Source organism: Bos indicus x Bos taurus, chromosome 6 (assembly GCF_003369695.1).
Source record: "Bos indicus x Bos taurus breed Angus x Brahman F1 hybrid chromosome 6, Bos_hybrid_MaternalHap_v2.0, whole genome shotgun sequence".
NCBI lineage: Eukaryota > Metazoa > Chordata > Mammalia > Artiodactyla > Bovidae > Bos > Bos indicus x Bos taurus.
Genome location: NC_040081.1, coordinates 15612236 through 15632582, shown reverse-complemented (window position 1 = coordinate 15632582; position 20347 = coordinate 15612236). Strand labels below are relative to the sequence as shown.

General features: G+C 40.7%; 1 protein-coding gene across 1 annotated transcript in view; it reads left to right on the top strand.

Annotated features, from left to right (window-relative positions):
• EGF (epidermal growth factor) overlaps window positions 1-17478 on the top strand; it is a 104695-nt gene extending 87217 nt beyond the window's left edge. Inside the window, 5 exon segments of the mRNA XM_027545434.1 lie at window positions 5356-5526; window positions 8486-8577; window positions 8580-8602; window positions 13214-13324; window positions 15406-17478. Coding sequence (XP_027401235.1) covers window positions 5356-5526; window positions 8486-8577; window positions 8580-8602; window positions 13214-13324; window positions 15406-15546 — 538 coding nt within the window. The 3' untranslated portion in view covers window positions 15547-17478.
• Window positions 17479-20347: the final 2869 nt, after the last annotated feature.

Genomic DNA, 20347 nt, shown 5'->3' with positions numbered 1-20347 from the left:
AGAGTCTGACATGACTGAGCACACACACATGTAAATCTGTTATTTACATATATATATATATATATATATATATATATAATGTGTGTATTACACTCTTTCTGAATATTTCACACACACCCCAGGTGTCAATGGCAAATATGAAATTTAAGGAATTGGGTGATTTCCCCTCTGACTTAAATAACTTGCTGTTACTACTGGTACAGTCTGGGAAGTAAACTGAGAGAATTTCTTAAAACTTCTATTTTTTTTTTTCTTTTGCATTCATATTTTTAATAAGATTTGAATGCCAAGTTTTTATTAGTATATGTATTACAAATATATTTTCCCAATTCTTTACTGAAAATTTCTTATAATAAAATATTTCAGTGTAGTTAAACTTATCAATCTTTTCTATAAATTTTGTGCTTTCAATGTCTTTTTTTTTTTTTTTTTTATATCCCTCAAAGATTATACTCTCTGGCAAGTTCTTAGAGAACAGCTGTCCTCTGCTACTGGTAAATGAGTTGCCTTCTTGCACAAATTGAGGACCCTGAGGATGACCAGGGTTGGAAAAGTGGGCTATACCACATTCCCTAAAAGTGATAGGACCACAGCTTGAGGAGCCTGCTTGGAGAATTTTATCTTACTTCTATTCTTTTTTTTTTTTTTTTTTTTTATGGTTTGTATCACAGAAATGAAATATATCTCTGCATTTTTATATCTGGTCTGTTTCCTTGTTTCCTTTGTTTCTAACTCGATATAGATAAAAACTTCTATTTTATAAAACTTCTATTTTATGCCAAATAGATGGGGAGCATCAGTGCTACGTTTCTAAATTTTGAAAAGCGTTACATACAGTCACACTGGGCCTCCATTTTTCTCCCTGTACATCCTAATAGTTGGCGTTTGCATTTTTGTTGTTAACAACTGATAAATGCAGCCACGGCTGCCTTTGCTCTGCCTTGGTCACCGTGATGGCTTTGGTGGGTTATGTGTCAGCCTGCTCCCACCATACTCCCTCAAAACCGTGCCCCTCAGTCTTTAGTAAAACCACACCCAGAAGATCTAGTTCTGTATCAAATCTTACTTTTAGTAACTTTCATAATCTGAAGGCAATCTGAGGGAATGGATAGATACTGAAAAATAAATAGGTCTCTTCTGGCTGGCCTCCTGACTCAGTGATAATTTTCTCTGTGGCTAATGATGGAGTGAGAGAGTACGTTGATCCTCATGAGTAGGTGCTATAAGCTTAAAAGCTTTGATTATTAATCATAATTAGTAGAAACATAGTCTAAATTACTAGAATAAATTATATTCTGTGATGAAGAATATGGCCTTGCATTAGAAATCACGTCATCCTGACAAAAATAGTGGGAAATGTTTGTGAATATTAGAAAAAATAACTCAGTCCTAATAGAAATCTGTTTTCATATTCATATTTCATGCCATGATTTTCTAACCTAAGATAAATTTAGTACTTGATGATAATCATTCTTGATTTTGATAATAAGGATCAAATTGTTTTCATCTGTTCATGGCTTTTTATTATTCCCAGTAATGAAATTATGAAAACAAGTATCCTAGCAATGGTTTATGTTTCTCTCTGACACTTTAACTTTGGATTATTAAAGGCATTATAAGAAGAAGAAGGGTACTGCAGAGTTATGTATTGTAGTTAGCACATCAATTTCACTTGGAACTGATAGCACCAATCATTAAATGACTTGTGAACACTCTTTAGCACACTGCTTTCGTTTCTGTCATTAAAACCCGATGAAAATATCGTATTCCTCTAATAATATTTTAAATATGAGTTGCTACAAAATGACAATTAAACTGGATCTAACACTTAAATTTAAGCACCTTTAATGGCACCCCACTCCAGTACTCTTACCTGGAAAATCCCATGGACGGAGGGGCCTGGTGGGTTGCAGTCCATGGGGTCGCTAAGAGTCGGACACGACTGAGCGACTTCACTTTCACTTTTCACTTTCATGCATTGGAGGAGGAAATGGCAACCCACTCCAGTGTTCCTGCCTGGAGAATCCCAGGGACGGGGGAGCCTGGTGGGCTGCCGTCTATGGGGTTGCACAGAGTCGGACACGACTGAAGCGACTTAGCAGCAGCAGCAGCAGCAATCAAAAGCAATATTTAAAATATCACCAGAGTTCTCATTAATCTGGATCATAATTTGTTTTTGAATTCTATATCTAATAAAAACATGGATTTGTCAGATATCCAACCCTTCCATGCCCCAGTGACCTCACCTTGTATTTTTTTAATTCCATAAAAAGAAAACATCTCTAGGGAGTGCTTCTCAGTCCAACGGTTATTAGAAACATCTCACAGGCATCATTCTGCACACGTATACATGAGTGCTAAGTTACTTCAGTCATGTTCAACTCTGTGCGACCCTGTGAACCATGCCCACCAAGTTCCTCTGTCCATGGGATTCTTCAAGCAAGAATACTAGAGTGGTTGCATGCCTTCCTCCAGGGGATCTTCCCAACCCAGGGACTGAACCCAGGTCGTCTGCATCTCCTGCATTGGCAGGTGGGTTCTCTACCACTAGCGCCACCTGGGAAGCCCAGAGACTGTTCACGATGTTGTGAGCAGGTTAGTAAAGGAACTTTCTTCCTTCCTTGCTTGGAGGCAATGGAAGCTCCCCTCCCAGATGTAGGAAATCCCAGCTGCCCTGGGGATGCAGAGGATATGAGAACCGGAAGTCTCTACACCACAGGCCTCCTCAGAGGGCCCCTGCTCGGGGGTTCTCAGAGGATTCCAAACCTCTTGAGCACAGAAGAGGTCCTCATTTATTCTGGTTTGGCTCTGAACCAACCCACAGCCTCTAGGGCAGGTCTTCTTCAGCCCAAGTTGCCCAAACTATGGTGCTGTGAAATGTTTCATGAGAAAAGGATCGTGTGGCACAGTTTAAGAAATGCTGCTTACGCTAGCCTTCAATTCTTGATTCATGGTCACCACAACGTGTGAAAAAGTCTTGTTGACCTTTGTTTAGTCCAGAACTTGAAATTGTTTGACCATGGAACCAAGCTTATTCGGCTAGGAAACTTTCTGTTTAATGTAGGAGAAGAATTAATCAAAACCCAAAAAATTAGTGATGTGTGGCCTGCCCTTGTGAAATGCTGGCTGATTGCTCTGGGCCTTATAAGGCTGAAAGGCTTTGATATCGCAGCCTGCTTAACTCTCCAGACTCTTATCATGTGCTTGACTTATTACTTGAGACTTTACGATCTCTGAGAGGATCGGAGGTGTGGCCTGTTAATATCCACCAGTTTAAAAATGGCTGCTAGGTGTTAATAATGGATGTGTATAACCAATGTGTTGTTGTTAAAACATGTGTTGTTAAATGGATGTGTTAAAACAGCATCAGCAAACCCAGGAATAACTGGATGGTCCTCCATCGGTGCTATACTCAGATCGTGCATGCTTTTGCAGAGTCAGAACAGTTTTTCAGAGGTGCATGGAACTGAAAACTCTTTTTGGATGTGGCTCAACGTAGTAGAAAGAATACAGACTTTGAAATCAGAGAACCATTTGAATCAAAACTGCCATTCACTGGCCGTGTGACCTGGTACAAATTATGTAACTCCTCTGCATCTCACTTTCCTCATCTATAAAATGGAAATCTACCATTGAGAACAAAACAAAAGTGCCCAGGGTTCAGCTGCTGAGTCATGTCTGACTCTTTGCAACCCCGTGGATTGTAGCATGCTAGGCTCCCCTGTCCTACACTATCTCCTGGAGTTTGCTCAGATTCATGTCCCTTGAGTCGGTGATGCTATCTAACTATCCCAGTATCAGAAACATAATGTGTATAGCAAACGCTAGTTTCTTTCCCTTCTGTCTCTGAAAGTGACTTGCCAAAGCTCCTATGACTAACTCAAGGTACAACTAGGATTAGACTTGAGATCTCTTCTGGGGCTTGATCCATGCAGGAGATGCATGATTCATCTAAAGCTTGTCCCTTGCTGCCTCTTCCCATCATGGGGACTGATGTCCATTCTCTGTGTATTCATGCCTTCATCTCCTTCTAGAATAAAGTGGGGGCATGGGTATATAGTTAGTGGGTCCAGGGCCAAGGGGAAGAAATTCCTAACAAGTGAGCATCACAAAATGCTTAGTAGACTATTTTTAAAGTTTATGCTCTTTCAAAGAATAATTAATTCTACTCAAGATCCTGAGAGGCTCTGGAAGCATGCATTCCCAGTAGATGGCAGCATTGTTTCATTTACTTTCACATAAAAGTTCACAGCCTGTGTTGGTTGCTAATAGTGTTAGTCACTCCGTCCCATCTTGTGTCTTGGACTTCTTGAGACCCCATGGACTGTAGCCCACCAGGCTTCTCTGTCCATGGGATTCCCCAGGCAAGAATACTGGAGTAGGTAGCCATTCCCTTCTTCAACGTATCTTCCCAACCCAGGGATCGAACCCAGGTCTCCATTACAGGCAGATACTTTACCTACTATCTAAGCCACCAGGGAGGCCCCATATGAACAACAATAATTCCAGTAACAGTTTCACTAATGAACAGCGGGATGTTGGTGAATGCCGCTTTTCCCTCCACTTAGTTTTTCTCTCTTGAAGAAAGTAAGTGTGTGCTTATTGTTACCACTGAGACCTTTTGGATCTATGACCTTTAAGAAAAAAGTAAGAAAAACGGTTTCCTCTGCTTCCTGTTCAGAGGCTACTCACATTCTTTTATAACCTGGTCTCAAGTAAAAGACTCTGCTTTCAAATTCTTCCTTCCTTTGACTTATATTGATTGCAATCTGGCCAAACATTTGTTTGTAAACTCCCTTTGCTCCTAGGGCAGGGTTGCTTTGTGTTGGTCTTAGAGAGAGGCAGTTCTTCTTTTAACAGAAATTGATCTTTAATCAGTGTTCTGCAGTGCCTTATAGAGGTGGTATGCAAATAACCCCGAATCAATCCCAGGGCCAAGAGACCAATGGGGGAAGTCTATGCTGCAGTAACTTGTAGATCAGAGTGCTTTCAACTGACCCGTTTGGCTTCCTGGGGTGTCAGCGGTAAAGAGACTGCCTGCCAGTACAGGAGACACGGTTCGATCCTTGGGTCGGGCAGATCCCTTGAAGAAGGAAATGGCAACCCATTCCAGTATTTCTTGCCTGGAAAATCCCATGGACAGAGGAGCCTGGTGGGCTACAGTCCATGGGGTTGCAAGAGTGGGACACAGCTGAGTGACTGAACAACAGCAGCAACTGAGCCCTGATGGATTTTCCATATTCTTCACAAAGTATGAGGCTGAAGTGTAGAGGCTGAGAGATGACTGGCTAGTACAAGAATGTAAGTGTTTCTGGCCATAGCTCACTGCTGACTTCTGTCTGTGTGTTGCCGCAGCTGTCCCATTGGCTACCCTGGGAAGCGAGGTGAGTACATAGACTTCGATGGGTGGGATCCGCACAGTGCAGGCCGTGGGCATCAGTGGAACACCAGCCCGGTGGCTGTCCGTGCGCTGGTGCTGGCTTTCCTGCTGCTCCTCGGGCTGTGCAGAGCTCACTACTACTACAGGTGATTTTGCATCCACTGGAACTTTCCACCTCCTTCAAGCTCCTCCCAGGGGCTCTTGGAGATGAGCTGCTTCTACATACTTATTTCATTTAAAAACTGGAAGAACAGGAAATAGAAAACAAAACAAAACAAAAAATGATCCAGGGTTTCACTGCTCTAAAACATCTGTGGTTTTATTGTTCCTTTCCAGTCTTTGTCCATGGACGTATGTAGTATATTGGGTGGCTATATAACATCATGCATTTTCATATTCCACCTTTTTCTTTTAGCATCACAGGCTTCTCCTTACCCCATCCCCAGCCTGCATAACTATAATTTTTCATACATCCTGTCCATTGAGTTGGTTTCCCACAAAATATTAACTTCTGCTCAAGAATATCAGTGTCTTCCCTAAATTGGAAGGAAGTTTCTGGTTCTTGGAGTTTGTGTTTTTAATCATTTCCAGTTAAAAGCTCAGAACTGTGGAATAATAGTATTTACATATTTATTACACACAAAAACCCCACTACATTGGGCATCGTATTGTTTGCTCATTTTCCACTTTCTTAAAAAGTAGGCCAGTGTCATCTACTATTTTCAATATTGAAAAGCATTTTATGCACTATTGTAGTTTGTCTGGCTAATTTAGGGCTTAATAAATGCTTTCTGTTCTTATTGTTATGATTTTCCAAGAACTGTAAGCTTCCCCAAGGAGTCCCACATTCCAAACCCTTTTCTATCTTGAGACACAGGATTCACGGGCAAAAATTTGACATTTTAATTCAGTGGTCCATCAGTAAACTTTGTACTTTTTAGCCTAGTGTTCAGTCAATATGTTGGATGTTTGTAGACAGAATACTGAATAATCAGCTGTTCATCCATTGGACAGAATGTCAAAAGAAAAGCAGATGTTTGGCAAATACTGTAAAAAAAAAAAAAATGGAAGGAAGAAACTTAAGTCCACATGTACTATAATTGCTAAGTTTGTTTTTTTTTTTTTTCTTATTCTGTGGACTACAACATAATAAGATTCTCTTGGGATCAAATTAAAACTGCCAACTTAAATATTGCCACATTACTGATATATACCAGTAAATACAACTCCAGCACTGAGTTTGTCAGTTAGGTGTGTTAAGCAATTTTCTTTAAAGAGATAAAATCAGTTATTCCTCCCTTTGTATCAGTCTTGCCTGTCTTATTTAGATTAACTGTCCAAACACTATTTGTTTTGTGTATCTCTGAAAAGGCTATTTGTGCAACTGAATTTTTTAAAGTATGGTAGTGTAATTACTTCATGAAACTTGATTTCTTGAAAGGCCTGCTTTGTAAGAAAATCAACAGGAAGTATGTCCCACAAACTATACCTTGAAACTTTGGAACTGTTTATGTTAACCACTTCAATTGTTCTCTTTGATGCCTTTGGTTAAAAATAATAACCCACACAATTTCCCAGTGGGTTCCATCTGTTACATGGAATTCACAGCTCCTGGCATGGGCTTCCAGAGCAGCCCCTATCTTCCTATTGCCCTTCCTCAGATGGGCAGATGGGAAGATCCCCTGGAGAAGGGAAAGGCTCTCCACTCCAGTATTCTGGCCTGGAGAATTGCATGGACTCTAAAGTCCATGAGGTCGCAAAGAGTTGGACACGACTGAGCAATTTTCACTTTCAGATGGGCAGACAGGCCTGTGTGGCTGAGGGTTGCACTCCCAAAGGGAATTGAGCTGCCATCTGCCTTGAAGTAGTAGCGCTGTTTGGGAATCTTGAGGCTGGCTGGTGTCTTCCCCACCGCCTTTCCCTCATTGCCTTCCCTTAGATGGCTGCTCAGATGTGATGCACCAGCCTCTCTCCCTCTTGAGGCTGGGCTCTGAGGACAGGGGTCCCTGTTAGAGCTCCTTTCCTTTTGCCCCCTCCCCTAGGGCATGACACCATGCCTAGCATAGACCTGGATGGAGCCTAGGCTTTATATCTGTTGAAAGCAAAACAAAACAAAGCACAACAGGAGAGTTATGAGTTGAGTTTTATCTGGAGCAAAATGAAGACTACAGCTCAGGAGACAGCAGTTCAGATAGCTCTGAGAAACTGCTCCAAAGAGGTAGAGGGGAACGTCAGAATATATGTGATTTTGGTGAAGGCAGGGGGAGGACGTGTGATCAAGCACATATTTTTTTTGCAGAAGGTTATTGCTAGTCATGAGGAGCAAATATCACCATGAAGAATTTTAGTATTTTTCTAGGTACAAGGAGATGCAAGAATTTGGTTCATAAAATCTTTTCCTGAAAAATTTTTAACTCTCTGAAGCTGTGTCCTGCCAGATTTTCCCAGAGCACAGAGTGCTTCACTTCTGCTCTTCAACCTGAACTCCTTTCAGGGGGTGTTGAAGGTCAGCAGCTTTAGCAGCTCATGACTTAATCCTTATAGAGGTAGATGGTGCATGCCAATTTGTAGCTGGCCCATCACTGTGACCCAGCCCCTGGGCTGCCCTTGGTAGCCACGTGCCTTGGGTACATCACTACTGTTTTCCAACACCACTGGCTTCACTAATAAGATGGAGTTAATACTGTGTGTCACACAATTGCTGTGATAGTGTTTCTATAGGCACTCCCCTCTCTACAAATTCAAAGTCCATTTAAGCAGAGATTTTGTTGTTTTTCCATTGCTTTGTCTCTAGTACTAGCACAAGGCCTAGGATATAGTTAGTACTCAGTCGATATATCCATGAATGCACGCGTGCCTTCCCCTGCCTCCCATGCCCTCCTCCTCCCTTCTCACAGTACCTTGCAAATAGTGGAACAGAATCTGTAAAATAATGCAGGAAAGAAGGCTTTAAAACCCAAAGTTATGCTCCTAGTCTCCTTAATACTTCTCTTCTCTCATGCATCTTAGGTACCTAAATTTCAGTAACATAAGTAATTGCCTGACCATTGTTGAATGGGCTACTGTTTTATTTTGAGATAGTCTCACATTTTGGCTTTATTGCAGGACTCAGAAGTGGCTACTGAAAAATCCAAAGAATCCTTGTGAAGAACCGAGCAGAGATGTGATCCGTAGCAGGCCTGCAGATGGCGAGGCTGGATGCCTTTTTGCCCCCAACCTTGGGTAATGTAACCAAAGTACATGAAGCAAGAAATTGGCTTTCTATTAATCCCAGTTCATTTTTTCTCGTTCTTTGCTGAGTTGAGAGAGACTGGAACCTATTATAACTTCCAGCTGGTGTTAATATTACCCAACACCACGACAACTGGGAGGTCCTGGGTGGGCAGTGGGGCTGGGGGAACTGTGTCCTAAGTTAATCAGACGAGCTAAACTAGTGCCATGATGTAATGGCCCAAGACGTTTATGGGATCCTTTTTCCTATCATGTACTTTCTTGCTATAACTTAGCTTTTTATATGTTTGTGAAAAGTCTTTCCCAATTTTTAGGTGATCCCTTTCAGATGGATGTCTTACAAACTGAAGATTATGCTCCTAATTTTCTTAAAACTTCTTTTCTTACACACATTTTAAGTCCTTAAACTTCAGCAGCAAAACAGTTTGCCAGCTTTAGCAAATAAAAATACAGAACACCTAGTTAAATTCAGACTAATACTGAAAGTTCAATTTTAAATTCAAATATTCCTAGGTATCCTGTATTTTCCAAACAGCATAGTAACTGCAAAGTTCAAAATGCTTCATAGATCATCCTCTTCAGTCACTGATCTTAGAACCCTAGAGGGCAGACATGGGACAAAGCTCTCTTGCAACGGTTGGGATTTCCATTTCCAGGATCCTGTCAGAGACACGTTGACTGGTTTAGTGTGTATTGTTGGTATCATTTGTGGCATATATTGTGGAAGAAGCTGGAATATATGACAGGCCCATGGGGAAGTGAAACCTGTGGGCACATAGAGAAAAGCTTATTAAGGGGGTTTAGAGGGTCAAAGGTATCATTTGGGGTCCTTCCCATATCGCATTTTCCTGCCTCTACCTCATATGCATTTCAGAGAATAGCTTTCCTGTGGCTGCGCTTTTGACGGACAAGCAACCATCTGTCTCTGCCCGTTGTAGGCATTCAGTGTGTACTTATTTTTTGGTTGAACTTGAGTACAGAAATGCAATAAGAAATAAATTCTGACTTTACTCTTCTACCAACTGGCTAATTTTCAGCAAGTCACTTAACCCCTGTTTCCTCCTCAGGACTCCAAGGCATTTGGATTACATGGGCTGTAAGATCCCTTCTGTTTCTAGTGATTCCCTATATGTGTGGTTCTGGGTGAACTTAGTTACAGAAATGTCCTCAGATCTTTGAAGCTTCATGTCTTCAAATCCTTAATTACCCTGATTTCATTGTTAGTCTATATGGTACTTCCTTCAGGTTTTAGGTAGCAAGTTTAGTTCATTTTATTTAAATCATAGGAGAGAAGGAAAAACGCAATCTGTGTGTATCTTCTTATTTAAAAACTCAGAGACGCTTGCCGCTGTCGTGAGCAGTGTACGGACACAGGGCCATGGTGAGGGGCTGATCCCCAGTGGTCAGAACCATCTTGACACCAACTGCTGCTGTGGGCATCAGTGAGAATGGGGGGGAGCACCTGAACGAGGAGGAGAAGCAGCAGAAACAAATTTGGTCCCATCAGCTGCCTTCCCCAACCCAGGCCAGAATCCTGGAACCTAGGTTCTTTTAGCAGAGAGGCATGTGGTTGGAAAATTTGCAGTGCAGAGGGCTGAAGTCTGGCCTGAGCCAGACAACTGAGTGTCATTTCTGCTTTGGCCCAGCTTCTTCGTTCATTCATTTCTCCACTCTTCCCCAGTAGCATATTGGACACTTCTGACCTGGGGGGCTCATCTGAGAAAGGTATGATACCTAGGAAAGGTTTGCCATTCCCTTCTCCATTGAGAAAAATGGGCATGTGCCCTTAAACAGTGGGTCATGTATTAATTTTGCATTGTGTTACCGCAGACTATTGATGAGGAGGAGGTGGCAAGGATGCTTAGCGTTATGGAAAATAAGAAAATGAAAATGTGTTCAGGGGATTCACCATTCTCTTACAAATATTTCTTTCTAAGGTAATGCTCAAAATTCTCCAAGCCAGGCTTCAGCAATACATGAACCGTGAACTTCCTGATATTCAAGCTGGTTTTAGAAAAGGCAGAGGAACCAGAGATCAAATTGCCAACATCCGCTGGATCATGGAAAAAGCAAGAGAGTTCCAGAAAAGCATCTATTTCTGCTTTATTGACTATGCCAAAGCCTTTGACTGTGTGGATCACAATAAACTGTGGAAAATTCTGAAAGAGATGGAAATACCAGACCACCTGACCTGCCTCTTGAGAAATCTGTATGCGGATCAGGAAGCAACAGTTAGAACTGTACATGGAACAATAGACTGGTTCCAAATAGGAAAAGGAGTATGTCAAGGCTGTATATTGTCATCCTGCTTATTTAACTTCTATGCAGAGTCCATCATGAGAAACACTGGGCTGGAAGAAGCACAAGCTGGAATCAAGATTGCCTGGAGAAATATCAATAACTTCAGATATGCAGATGACATCACCCTTATGGCAGAAAATGAAGAGGAACTAAAAAGCCTCTTGATGAAAGTGAAAGTGGAGAGTGAAAAAGTTGGCTTAAAGCTCAACATTCAGAAAACGAAGATCATGGCATCCCGTCCCATCACTTCATGGGAAATAGATGGGGAAACAGTGGAAACAGTGTCAGACTTTATTTTTTGGGCTCCAAAATCACTGCAGATGGTGACTGCAGCCATGAAATTAAAAGACGCTTACTCCTTGGAAGGAAAGTTATGACCAACCTAGATAGCATATTCAAAAGCAGAGACATTACTTTGCCAACAAAGGTCTGTCTAGTCAAGGCTATGGTTTTTCCAGTGATCATGTATGGATGGGAGAGTTGGACTGTGAAGAAGGCTGAGTGCTGAAGAATTGATGCTTTTGAACTGTGGTGTTGGAGAAGACTCTTGAGAGTCCCTTGGACTGCAAGGAGATCCAACCAGTCCATTCTGAAGGAGATCAGCCCTGGGATTTCTTTGGAAGGAATGATGGTAAAGCTGAAACTCCAGTACTTTGGCCACCTCATGCGAAGAGTTGACTCATTGGAAAAGACTCTGATGCTGGGAGGGATTGGGGGCAGGAGGGGAAGGGGATGACAGAGGATGAGATGGCTGGATGGCATCACTGACTCGATGGACGTGAGTCTGAGTGAACTCCGGGAGTTGGTGATGGACAGGGAGGCCTGGCGTGCTGCGATTCATGGGGTCACAAAGAGTTGGACATGACTGAGCGACTGAACTGAACTGAACTGAACTGAATAAACCACTCATTCTTCCTATACTTTTTTCAAAAAGAAATATGGTCAAGGAAATTTTTTTTTCTTTTCTTCTCTATATTTCTGAGTTATGGGCTCATTATGTGGAGGGCCCATTTCTGAACCAATGGAGCATAATCAACCAGAGCCTTGGGGCAGCCTCTCTGCTGGGTTACTGATTGGCAGGGAAAGACTTGACCAAACTGTATCCTTCATCCTGGGGCATGGGGTATCTTCTTTTCTTTCCTTTTATCTTTGACCTATTAATACTTTAATCTATCTTTTGTGAAAGTGAAAGTTGCTCAGTCATGTCCGACTCTTTGCGACTTCATGAACTATATGGAATTCTCCATGGAATTCTCCAGGCCAGAATACTGGAGTGGGTAGGTGTTCCCTTCTTCAGGGGATCTTCCCAACCCAGGGATCAAACCGAGGTCTCCCACATTGCAGGCAGATTCTTTACCAGCTGAGCCACCAGGGAAGCCCAAGAATACTGGTGTGGGTAGCCTATCCCTTCTCCAGTGGATCTTCCTGACCCAGGAATTGGACTGGGGTCTCCTGCATTGCAGGTGGATTCATCTCTTATGAATGTGAGCCAATTAACTCTGGTCAGCCTGCATTGCAAGTGCCCAATCAAATGTGGACAGTACAAACAATGACATAAGTAATAATTCTGTTGACCAAAGAGAAATAATGTTGTTTTCTGGGCCTGTCTTTTAGAATTTTGGTTCCCAAGCTGTTCAAGCATGAGAAGACATTTCATGGATCCCTGAAAAATAGTAGCTGCATTTATGAGTGCTTATTAGTCACTAAGGAGCCCAAATTGTTCAGACCTTGGTATCATATTTAGGTGAATTTTATCGACTAAGCACCTACACACATATTTGGAAAGTTGGAGCAGATACATGTAAGAGGCATTATTTATCTGGTCTAGGGGCAACCTTCAGACCTCTTGTAGATTCATGGGCTGCTTATGGAAAAAGTAGTCCCTAGGGATCCATGGCCCAAAAATTGGGATTCCAGAATTAGAATTGATTCTTCAGTAAAGGTATTAGTACTGCCTAGTTGCTTTAAGCGGAGAAGACGATGGCACCCTACTCCAGTACTCTTGCCTGGCAAATCCCATGGATGGAGGAGCCTGGTAGGCTGCAGTCCATGGGGTCACAAAGAGTCGGACACCACTGTTGGACACGACTGAGCTACTTCGCTTTCACTTTTCAGAGAGAGTAGCGTAAGACTTCTCACTGAAAACTGAAGCCTTCACTAGCCAGAGAAACAAATTTGATAGGGCCTTCCTTTTGGCTTTCCCCTCCTATAGGATGAACATTACAAAGCCATAGACTTTAATGTATGTTGAGATAATTTATGAATTTTAAGTGTTTTCTGTCTCCCTTTTGTTCTCTGCAGTTTGTGGTTGTAAAGGAACATCAAAACCTCAGGAATGGGCGTCCATCCGAGGCCCTCAAGGAAGGCCTGGCAGCAGATGTTGGCCAGTTTTCCCCCCTGGATCCTGGTGAATGATTATCTTTATCTGGATCTTGAAGTTTCCCTGACTGTGGAAAGTCTCATCTATGCACAGAAGCAATAGTGAAATTGTATAAGCTATGTGAACAACTGGCTGTATTGGAATGCCATAGAGCTTAGAGAAATACATTTGGACCAGATTCCTGTCTTATGTGAGGTTACCACATTCACTCAAAACTCTGGTCACAGAGCAGTCTGCTGGATCCCTTTAAGCAAGCACACAGTGAGTGCCACCTTATTCTGAATTACACTGGAGTTTGAGGTCATCCTTGGGGTTACGGACCTATACTGGCTGCTGTCAGTATGGTTCCAGCGAAATTGCAAATGACTCCAAGAAACTGTGTTTCATGTTCTAGAATAAAGGGTTCTTGTGAATTTAACTTGATCTGGGGATTCTCCTAGGGATTGAGGACTATTTAAGTCTTATTAGGGTCTAGCCCTCAGCCAGATGCCTGGCCATCTGTGAAATCCAGTCAGACCCCTAGAAGAGGGGCCATAAAATCAACTCACATTTTCAGGCTGTTGTGGAGCTCAATCTGCTTCAGGTAGAAATGGAGTTATATATGATTTGACATAATACTTTTACCAAGAGTTGCATTATGATAAGCTTCTTGGGCTTGGGTCTTAGATATATATCATAGTCGTATTTCCTAACTCACAGGACAAGGTTGAATACACTTTGTATCATAAACCTTTAGAAAAGTCTGAAAAAACTTTGAGACAATAGTTTCTCTGCTCATGAGAGGCACTTCAGCCCCTTCATATTTCACTTCAGAAAATATATTTTCTGATATTTGCCCTTCATAAATATGCTGATTACCATTCTCTTCTCCTAGAACTTCCTTGTAGAGAGAACACTGGCTTCTTGTTTTGAAAAACTCACTCCAAACCCTGCTCTCACTCATGTTGCTATGTAACCCAGATTCAGTATGACTTTATTTCCTAATTTGAGGAAGGCTTTGGATACTAAAGTATATTTCAGAATTGAACATTCAAACTACAGCAAATATTTTACATATTATACATATATGTTAATAACATATAAAATATATACTATATATAATATTTATTGTAGTTTTAATATGTGTTGTTAACCTGGATAATGAAAATATTTGGCATTTTCAAAAGTTGCTTAGGGTTTTGTAATTTTTGAAAGCAGTGGAATACCTTACATAGTACTTTTTCTTGAGGAGCTAAAAGCAAATAATTTTTGGGTATGAAAGTAATCTTCTTTAGAGGTACATATAATGTAATTTTGCAAATGAAAGAGTATGGTTAAGCCCAGAAAACACTGAGGACTCAGTTAGCTGACTATTTTCAGAAATAAATTAGAGTCTCTCTCTTTTTGCTCATTCTGTTGCAAACAGTTTGGCCCATTCTGTATGAGCCACTCATATACCTGTCTCCCAATATGAGTCATCACATCCCCAATCATGTCTAGCCAGCTCATAAATGTTTAATACCTGTTATGAAAGAGCATGTAGAGATTGGAGGTGGGGAGGTAGAGTGGAAAATGAGATAAAAGCTCAGGATTGGCTCTGAACCAATTCTTTGTCTATTCCTGGAAAACCCATTAAACCACAAGCCTTACTAGTAGTGCCTCCAAAGTTACTTATTCATTGACCAAAACCAACATCAACTGGAGCAGGTTAAGGGTAGAATACCATGTCAGGGAATAGGAATGCAACTGCATTTAAAACCTGGGCTCTGTTTTCAAGTCATTTATGGGCCAAATGGAAAGAGAGAGAGTTCACAGAGAAAGCTAAATAGCAATGTCAGGTAGCACAGTCCTTTGAATCATCTTAACTAACCAAAACTATTTTAATTTTTTAAAAATTGGGTTCAGAATGGCTTGAGAATAGGTCCATTTGTATCTCATATTTCAGGTCTACTCTCCAACCACTGTTAGGGTCTCGTTGGCTGGACACTGTAAGTGATGGGAATACTGAAATGCCTTTTTTCTGTTGTATAGCGTCCTTGGAACAGTCATCATGGAGAGCGGAGCCCCAGATGTATACGGGCGCAGAACACGGAGGCTGTATTGCGTCATCCAACGATAGAGGCTCTGGTGACCAGGGGTGAAGTGTAGCTTTCATCTCCTCTCCGAAGGGGCACGGCCCATTGCTGAGGGGCTTGGGACATCCTGTCCTCTCCCATCAGCTCACCCTTTGTGGCAACAAAGATCACACCAAATGGAGCTGACTCTGAAAACTTGAATTAAAGTAAGATCATGAGGAATAAACCGTATTGATGGATGGTTAATACTTCATTTTTAAAATAGAGGAAAAATACAGGTTTTCCATCTATAATCTCTACAACAAATCACCTACTCAGCGTTGAAGGCAAATATATATTGTGTTTTTGCTTCTTCCTTCAAGTAGTCTTACTGCAGACTTTCAAGTAAAGTAAACTGGAGAATTATTTGGTATCTCATTAGATACCAAAATGGGGGAAATAGTGCTTTATAAATTGTGTTCAAGTGTTCAATAATAAATACGAATTATTTTCCTGCCCAGAAGAAATCTGGGGTTAAAGCAATCAATCATACGGGTTTGGTCAGTTATAATTTCTTTTATTTGGACAGAACATTTAGCTCAATCTTATGAAGTGGTTAGAATATTAAAATTGTTGTTATAATACATTATAGGCATTTAACATCATCGGTGTGGTCCATGATGGTAATTTTGCAGAATAAATTTTGATAAATTAATGAAAAATCTACTAACTTAGAACCTTATTTCTTCAAAATTACATGGCTTATTTTTTCTATTTTAAAATCTTTGAAGGAAAACTTTTAAACCATTACCCAAGAGATTTCTCTGTTTCTGTCATTACTATCATTTTCCCCACAGAATTTTTTCTTCTAATGAAAATGGTAAATTCCCCCTCTGTATGTTTGCACAAAATTTTTACTTATTTTCAAAATATGAGATTGTAAACAAATTGCCTGATTTATTTTTATTTTGGACAGCAATCAATTTTCTTCTAATTATTTAAATAAAACCAGTACATAACATAAACATCTTATTGTATACCTGGTTAAGTAATAAATTATAGCTTAAGGGGATGTTAGAGTTAAAGCAAAGTGGTTTGACTAGCTTGCTATTGTTATTTTAAGCAAAACATATTTGAAATCTTTCTCTCTGTTATAAAATAAAATTTCACAAGGTATTTCAATTAAAGATCATTCTTGGAGCCAAGACATTGTTATTACAAATTATACAACTTAATACAGTTATCTGTGGATCATTTGGGGCTTTGGGTTATTCAATTTATGCATTAACACTAATCCCTTTCTTGTCTTGTCTTTCCTTTCTCTTGAACTCCTTGAACTTTGTTTATACCAGAAGTCAGCATGAAAAGCAGTTGAAGCACATCTCAAGTAGATACTTCTTAAAAGTTTTGGTAAAGATTTCGTGGGGCGAGAATAACTTATGTCAGTTAATTATTCAGCATGACCCTTTCCTCTAGTTACTTCAGATTTTTCTGCATTAGTTTTCCTATGACAGTTGATAATCTGGAGGATCAGAAGACTTGTCTAATGAGTGAAGAGACCTCAGAAAAACTATAGTTATAATTCTCCCAATGATGCAAAAATCATATTATGAAGTGTGAATATTTTTTCTTCTTCCAAAAGTGAGCATTTTTAAAGCTGTCCTTAGATTACATTGTAGTGTTTTAGCACCTCTTTTAGGATTCCAATGATAACCAAAGAGATGACATGAGACTATAATAGCCCTTAACATAGCATTTTCTTTAAACTGTTATCTTCAAGCTGGACAGTGACTCTGTTACCTCATAAGCTGGGAGCTTGTGTCCTTGATCAGGCTCTAATACCATCTCCCTGGTCAAAATAGAGAAAAAACACATTTTGTGTCCTTAGTCAGCAAGTCACCCTAAAGAGTTATTTTCCTTTGTTGAGGCTTTACATCTTTACAGAAATATCCTCCTTTAAAAATCTATTTTTTAAAACGAGCATTTTCATCTAAGATATTTGATTTGCACTTTTCCAGGCTGAATATTTTTATTTCCTAAATCTCATGCTCTCATGCACAATGCCTGATTGTGATTCTGTTTGACTAAATGTCACCTACTACATTGCTGGGAAAGATTGAAGGCAGAGGAGAAGAGGGTGACAGAGCATGGGATGGTTGGATGACATCACAAATTCAATGGACATGGACTTGGGCAAACTCCGGGAGATGGTGAGGGACAGGGAAGCCTTGCATGCTGCAGTCCACGGGGTCGTGAAGAGTTGGACACGACTTGGTGACTGAACAACAACACATGCTACACATAACGTGAGCATTCTGCCTTCTTTTCTAGCTCCTAATAGAAGGTGTAGTATACTCAATTCTTTTGAAACATGATTCCAGTTCTTCCTGTTAATCTTGATTTACAACTATATCCTTTTCATGTAAATAAATGATTATTATGTGATCACTGAAAATGTATTAAAAGCACTAAATAAATTCTTAAAAAAAAGAAAGATTGGGAGAAAGGGGAACTATCTAGGTAATTTAAACAGCTATGACAGGCAAGATTTTGTTCTTGCTGTTTAATTTTTCTTTCTTCTTTTTCTAAGTCTTTAAATGAGAAATCCTCTCTACGTTGTTTCATGCTGAACTCTTTTGTTCCATTTGGAACTTGACAGGGTTTCTGTAGCTAGTAGCCATATGCTTACAATAACATGTGTTAGTCGCTCAGTTGTGTCCGACTCTTTGTGACCCTATGGACTGTAGACCGCTAGGCTCCTCAGTCCATGGGATTCTCGAGGCAAGAATACTGGAGTGGGTTGCCATTTCCTTCTCCAGGGGATCTTCCCAACCCAGAAATCAAACCTGGGTCTCCTGCATTGCAGGCAGATTCACATACAATAACATAGCTCAGTAGGAAAATAATGTTATGGACATTGCGTCTTAATCATTTACCTATCTGAACCAGAGACCTTAGGAAGCACATAAATTACCAAACAGGAAAATTTCCTAACTGGTGATCATTTCCTACTTTTTCTCCTCTACAGTGAATATTTGGCCCTTCTGACATGATTCAGTTTCCTTTTCTGGTGGGCCAGAAGGAAAAACCATGTGCCCTGCTCAACAACTAAGTCTTCAGAGTGCATTCTAAGGAACAGTTGTAAATCCCAGACCAATGCCTGAATTATCTGGGTTCTTATTTTTCATTTATACCACTCACCTGCCAAAACAATAGAGTATACTAAAACTGTATTTTTCAGAACCCTTAGGGGAGGCCCTTTAGGACACTGAGGCAGGTGCTTGCACCTCGGCTTCTTTGCTCTAAATGAGGCATCCCTTGTGCGAAGCAAGTTAAAGTAACACCTACTCCAATACAAACTAAGGTGTTCTTTCTACCACTGAGGTTTTGTGGTAATCAAGGCCTGTTGCTCTAAACACCAAATATTCTTAAAAAAAAAAATTAGAATAATGGTCTTTCTCTACCCCAATATGAAACACATGGAGCACAGTTACACATTTTTCTGATGACAAAAGAATTTTGTTACAGACGAGGCATAACATGATAGCATGCTACAATTTTGTGATGATCAGAGCTCCTTTGCTAAATACAAAGGTCCTTAGAACTTGAATTGAAATACTTTAACCTGTTATCTTTTATTACTTTTATGAATTTTCAGGTTGTCTGTTCTCACGCCTGTATCTGTAGATGTTCTTCATCACCTTCCCTGTTGCTTCTGTTTTGTAAACTTGATGTTGAGATAACCAAGCAAGTTAACACTGTAAGGAAAGAATATATGAATATTGAAGGAGAATTTAAGAAAATTTCCTGTGTAAAGTATTACTTACACTTTAGCCCTTAAACTTTTGACATGTTGCATCCTTTTATGTTCTCCTTACTCTTCTCATCTAAATTCTCAGAGTGCACATTACCGAGTCCAGATAGACGAGGTGATGCTTGTATGTATTTAATGACAATACAAAATGTAGTGATTACAAAAATGGTCTCTGAAGTCACAGAACCCTGTTTGAATCCCATTGCATCACTTAACTAGCTTTGTTACTGTGTTCAAACTGCTTAATCTCTCTCAACTTTAATTTCCTCATCTGTAGAAGGGAACAGTGAACCCACAAGAGACTGACCCAGACTTGCTTGTGGGTGTCCAGGAGTCTCTGGCGGAGACATGGGTCCGTGGTGGCCTGCTGCAGGGTTGGGGGCACTGAGTGTAGCAGTGCATACATGGGACCTTTTGAAGGAGGTTGCCATTATCTTCATTACCTCCACCATGGTTTGACCTTAGGTCGTACCTCAGTTGGTAAAGACTGCCTGCAACACAGGAGACCTGGGTTCAATCCCTTGGTCGGAAAGATCCCCTGGAGAAGGAAATGGCAACCCACTTCAGTATTCTTGCCTGGATAATCCCATAGACAGAGGAGCCTGGTGGGGCTACAGTCCATGGGGTTGAAAGAATGGGACAGACTTAGAGACTAAACCACCACAAAATAACAGGGAGGGAACACAGCCCCACCCATCAACAGAAAATTGGATTAAAGATTTACTGAACATGACCCCACCCATCAGAACAAGATCTACTTTCTCCCTCAGTCAGTCTCTCCCATCAGGAAGCTTCCATAAGCCTCTTATCCTTCTCCATCAGAGGACAGACAGACTTAAAACCACAATCACAGAAAACTAACCAGTCTGATCACATGGACCACACCCTTGTCTAACTCAGTGAAATTATGAGTCATGCCATAGGGCCACCCAAGATGGATAGGTCATGGTGGAGAGTTCTGACAAATGTGGTTCACTGGAGAAGGGAATGGCAAACCACTTCAATATTCTTGCCTTGAGAACCCCATAAACAGTATGAAAAGGCAAAAAGACAGGACACTGAAAGATGAACTCCCCAGGTCGATGCCCAATATGCTACTGGAGATCAGTGGAAAAATAACTTCAGAAAGAATGAAGTTCAGTTCAGTTCAGTCATGTCTGACTCTTTGAGACCCCATGAATCGCAGTACGTCAGGCCTCCCTGTCCAT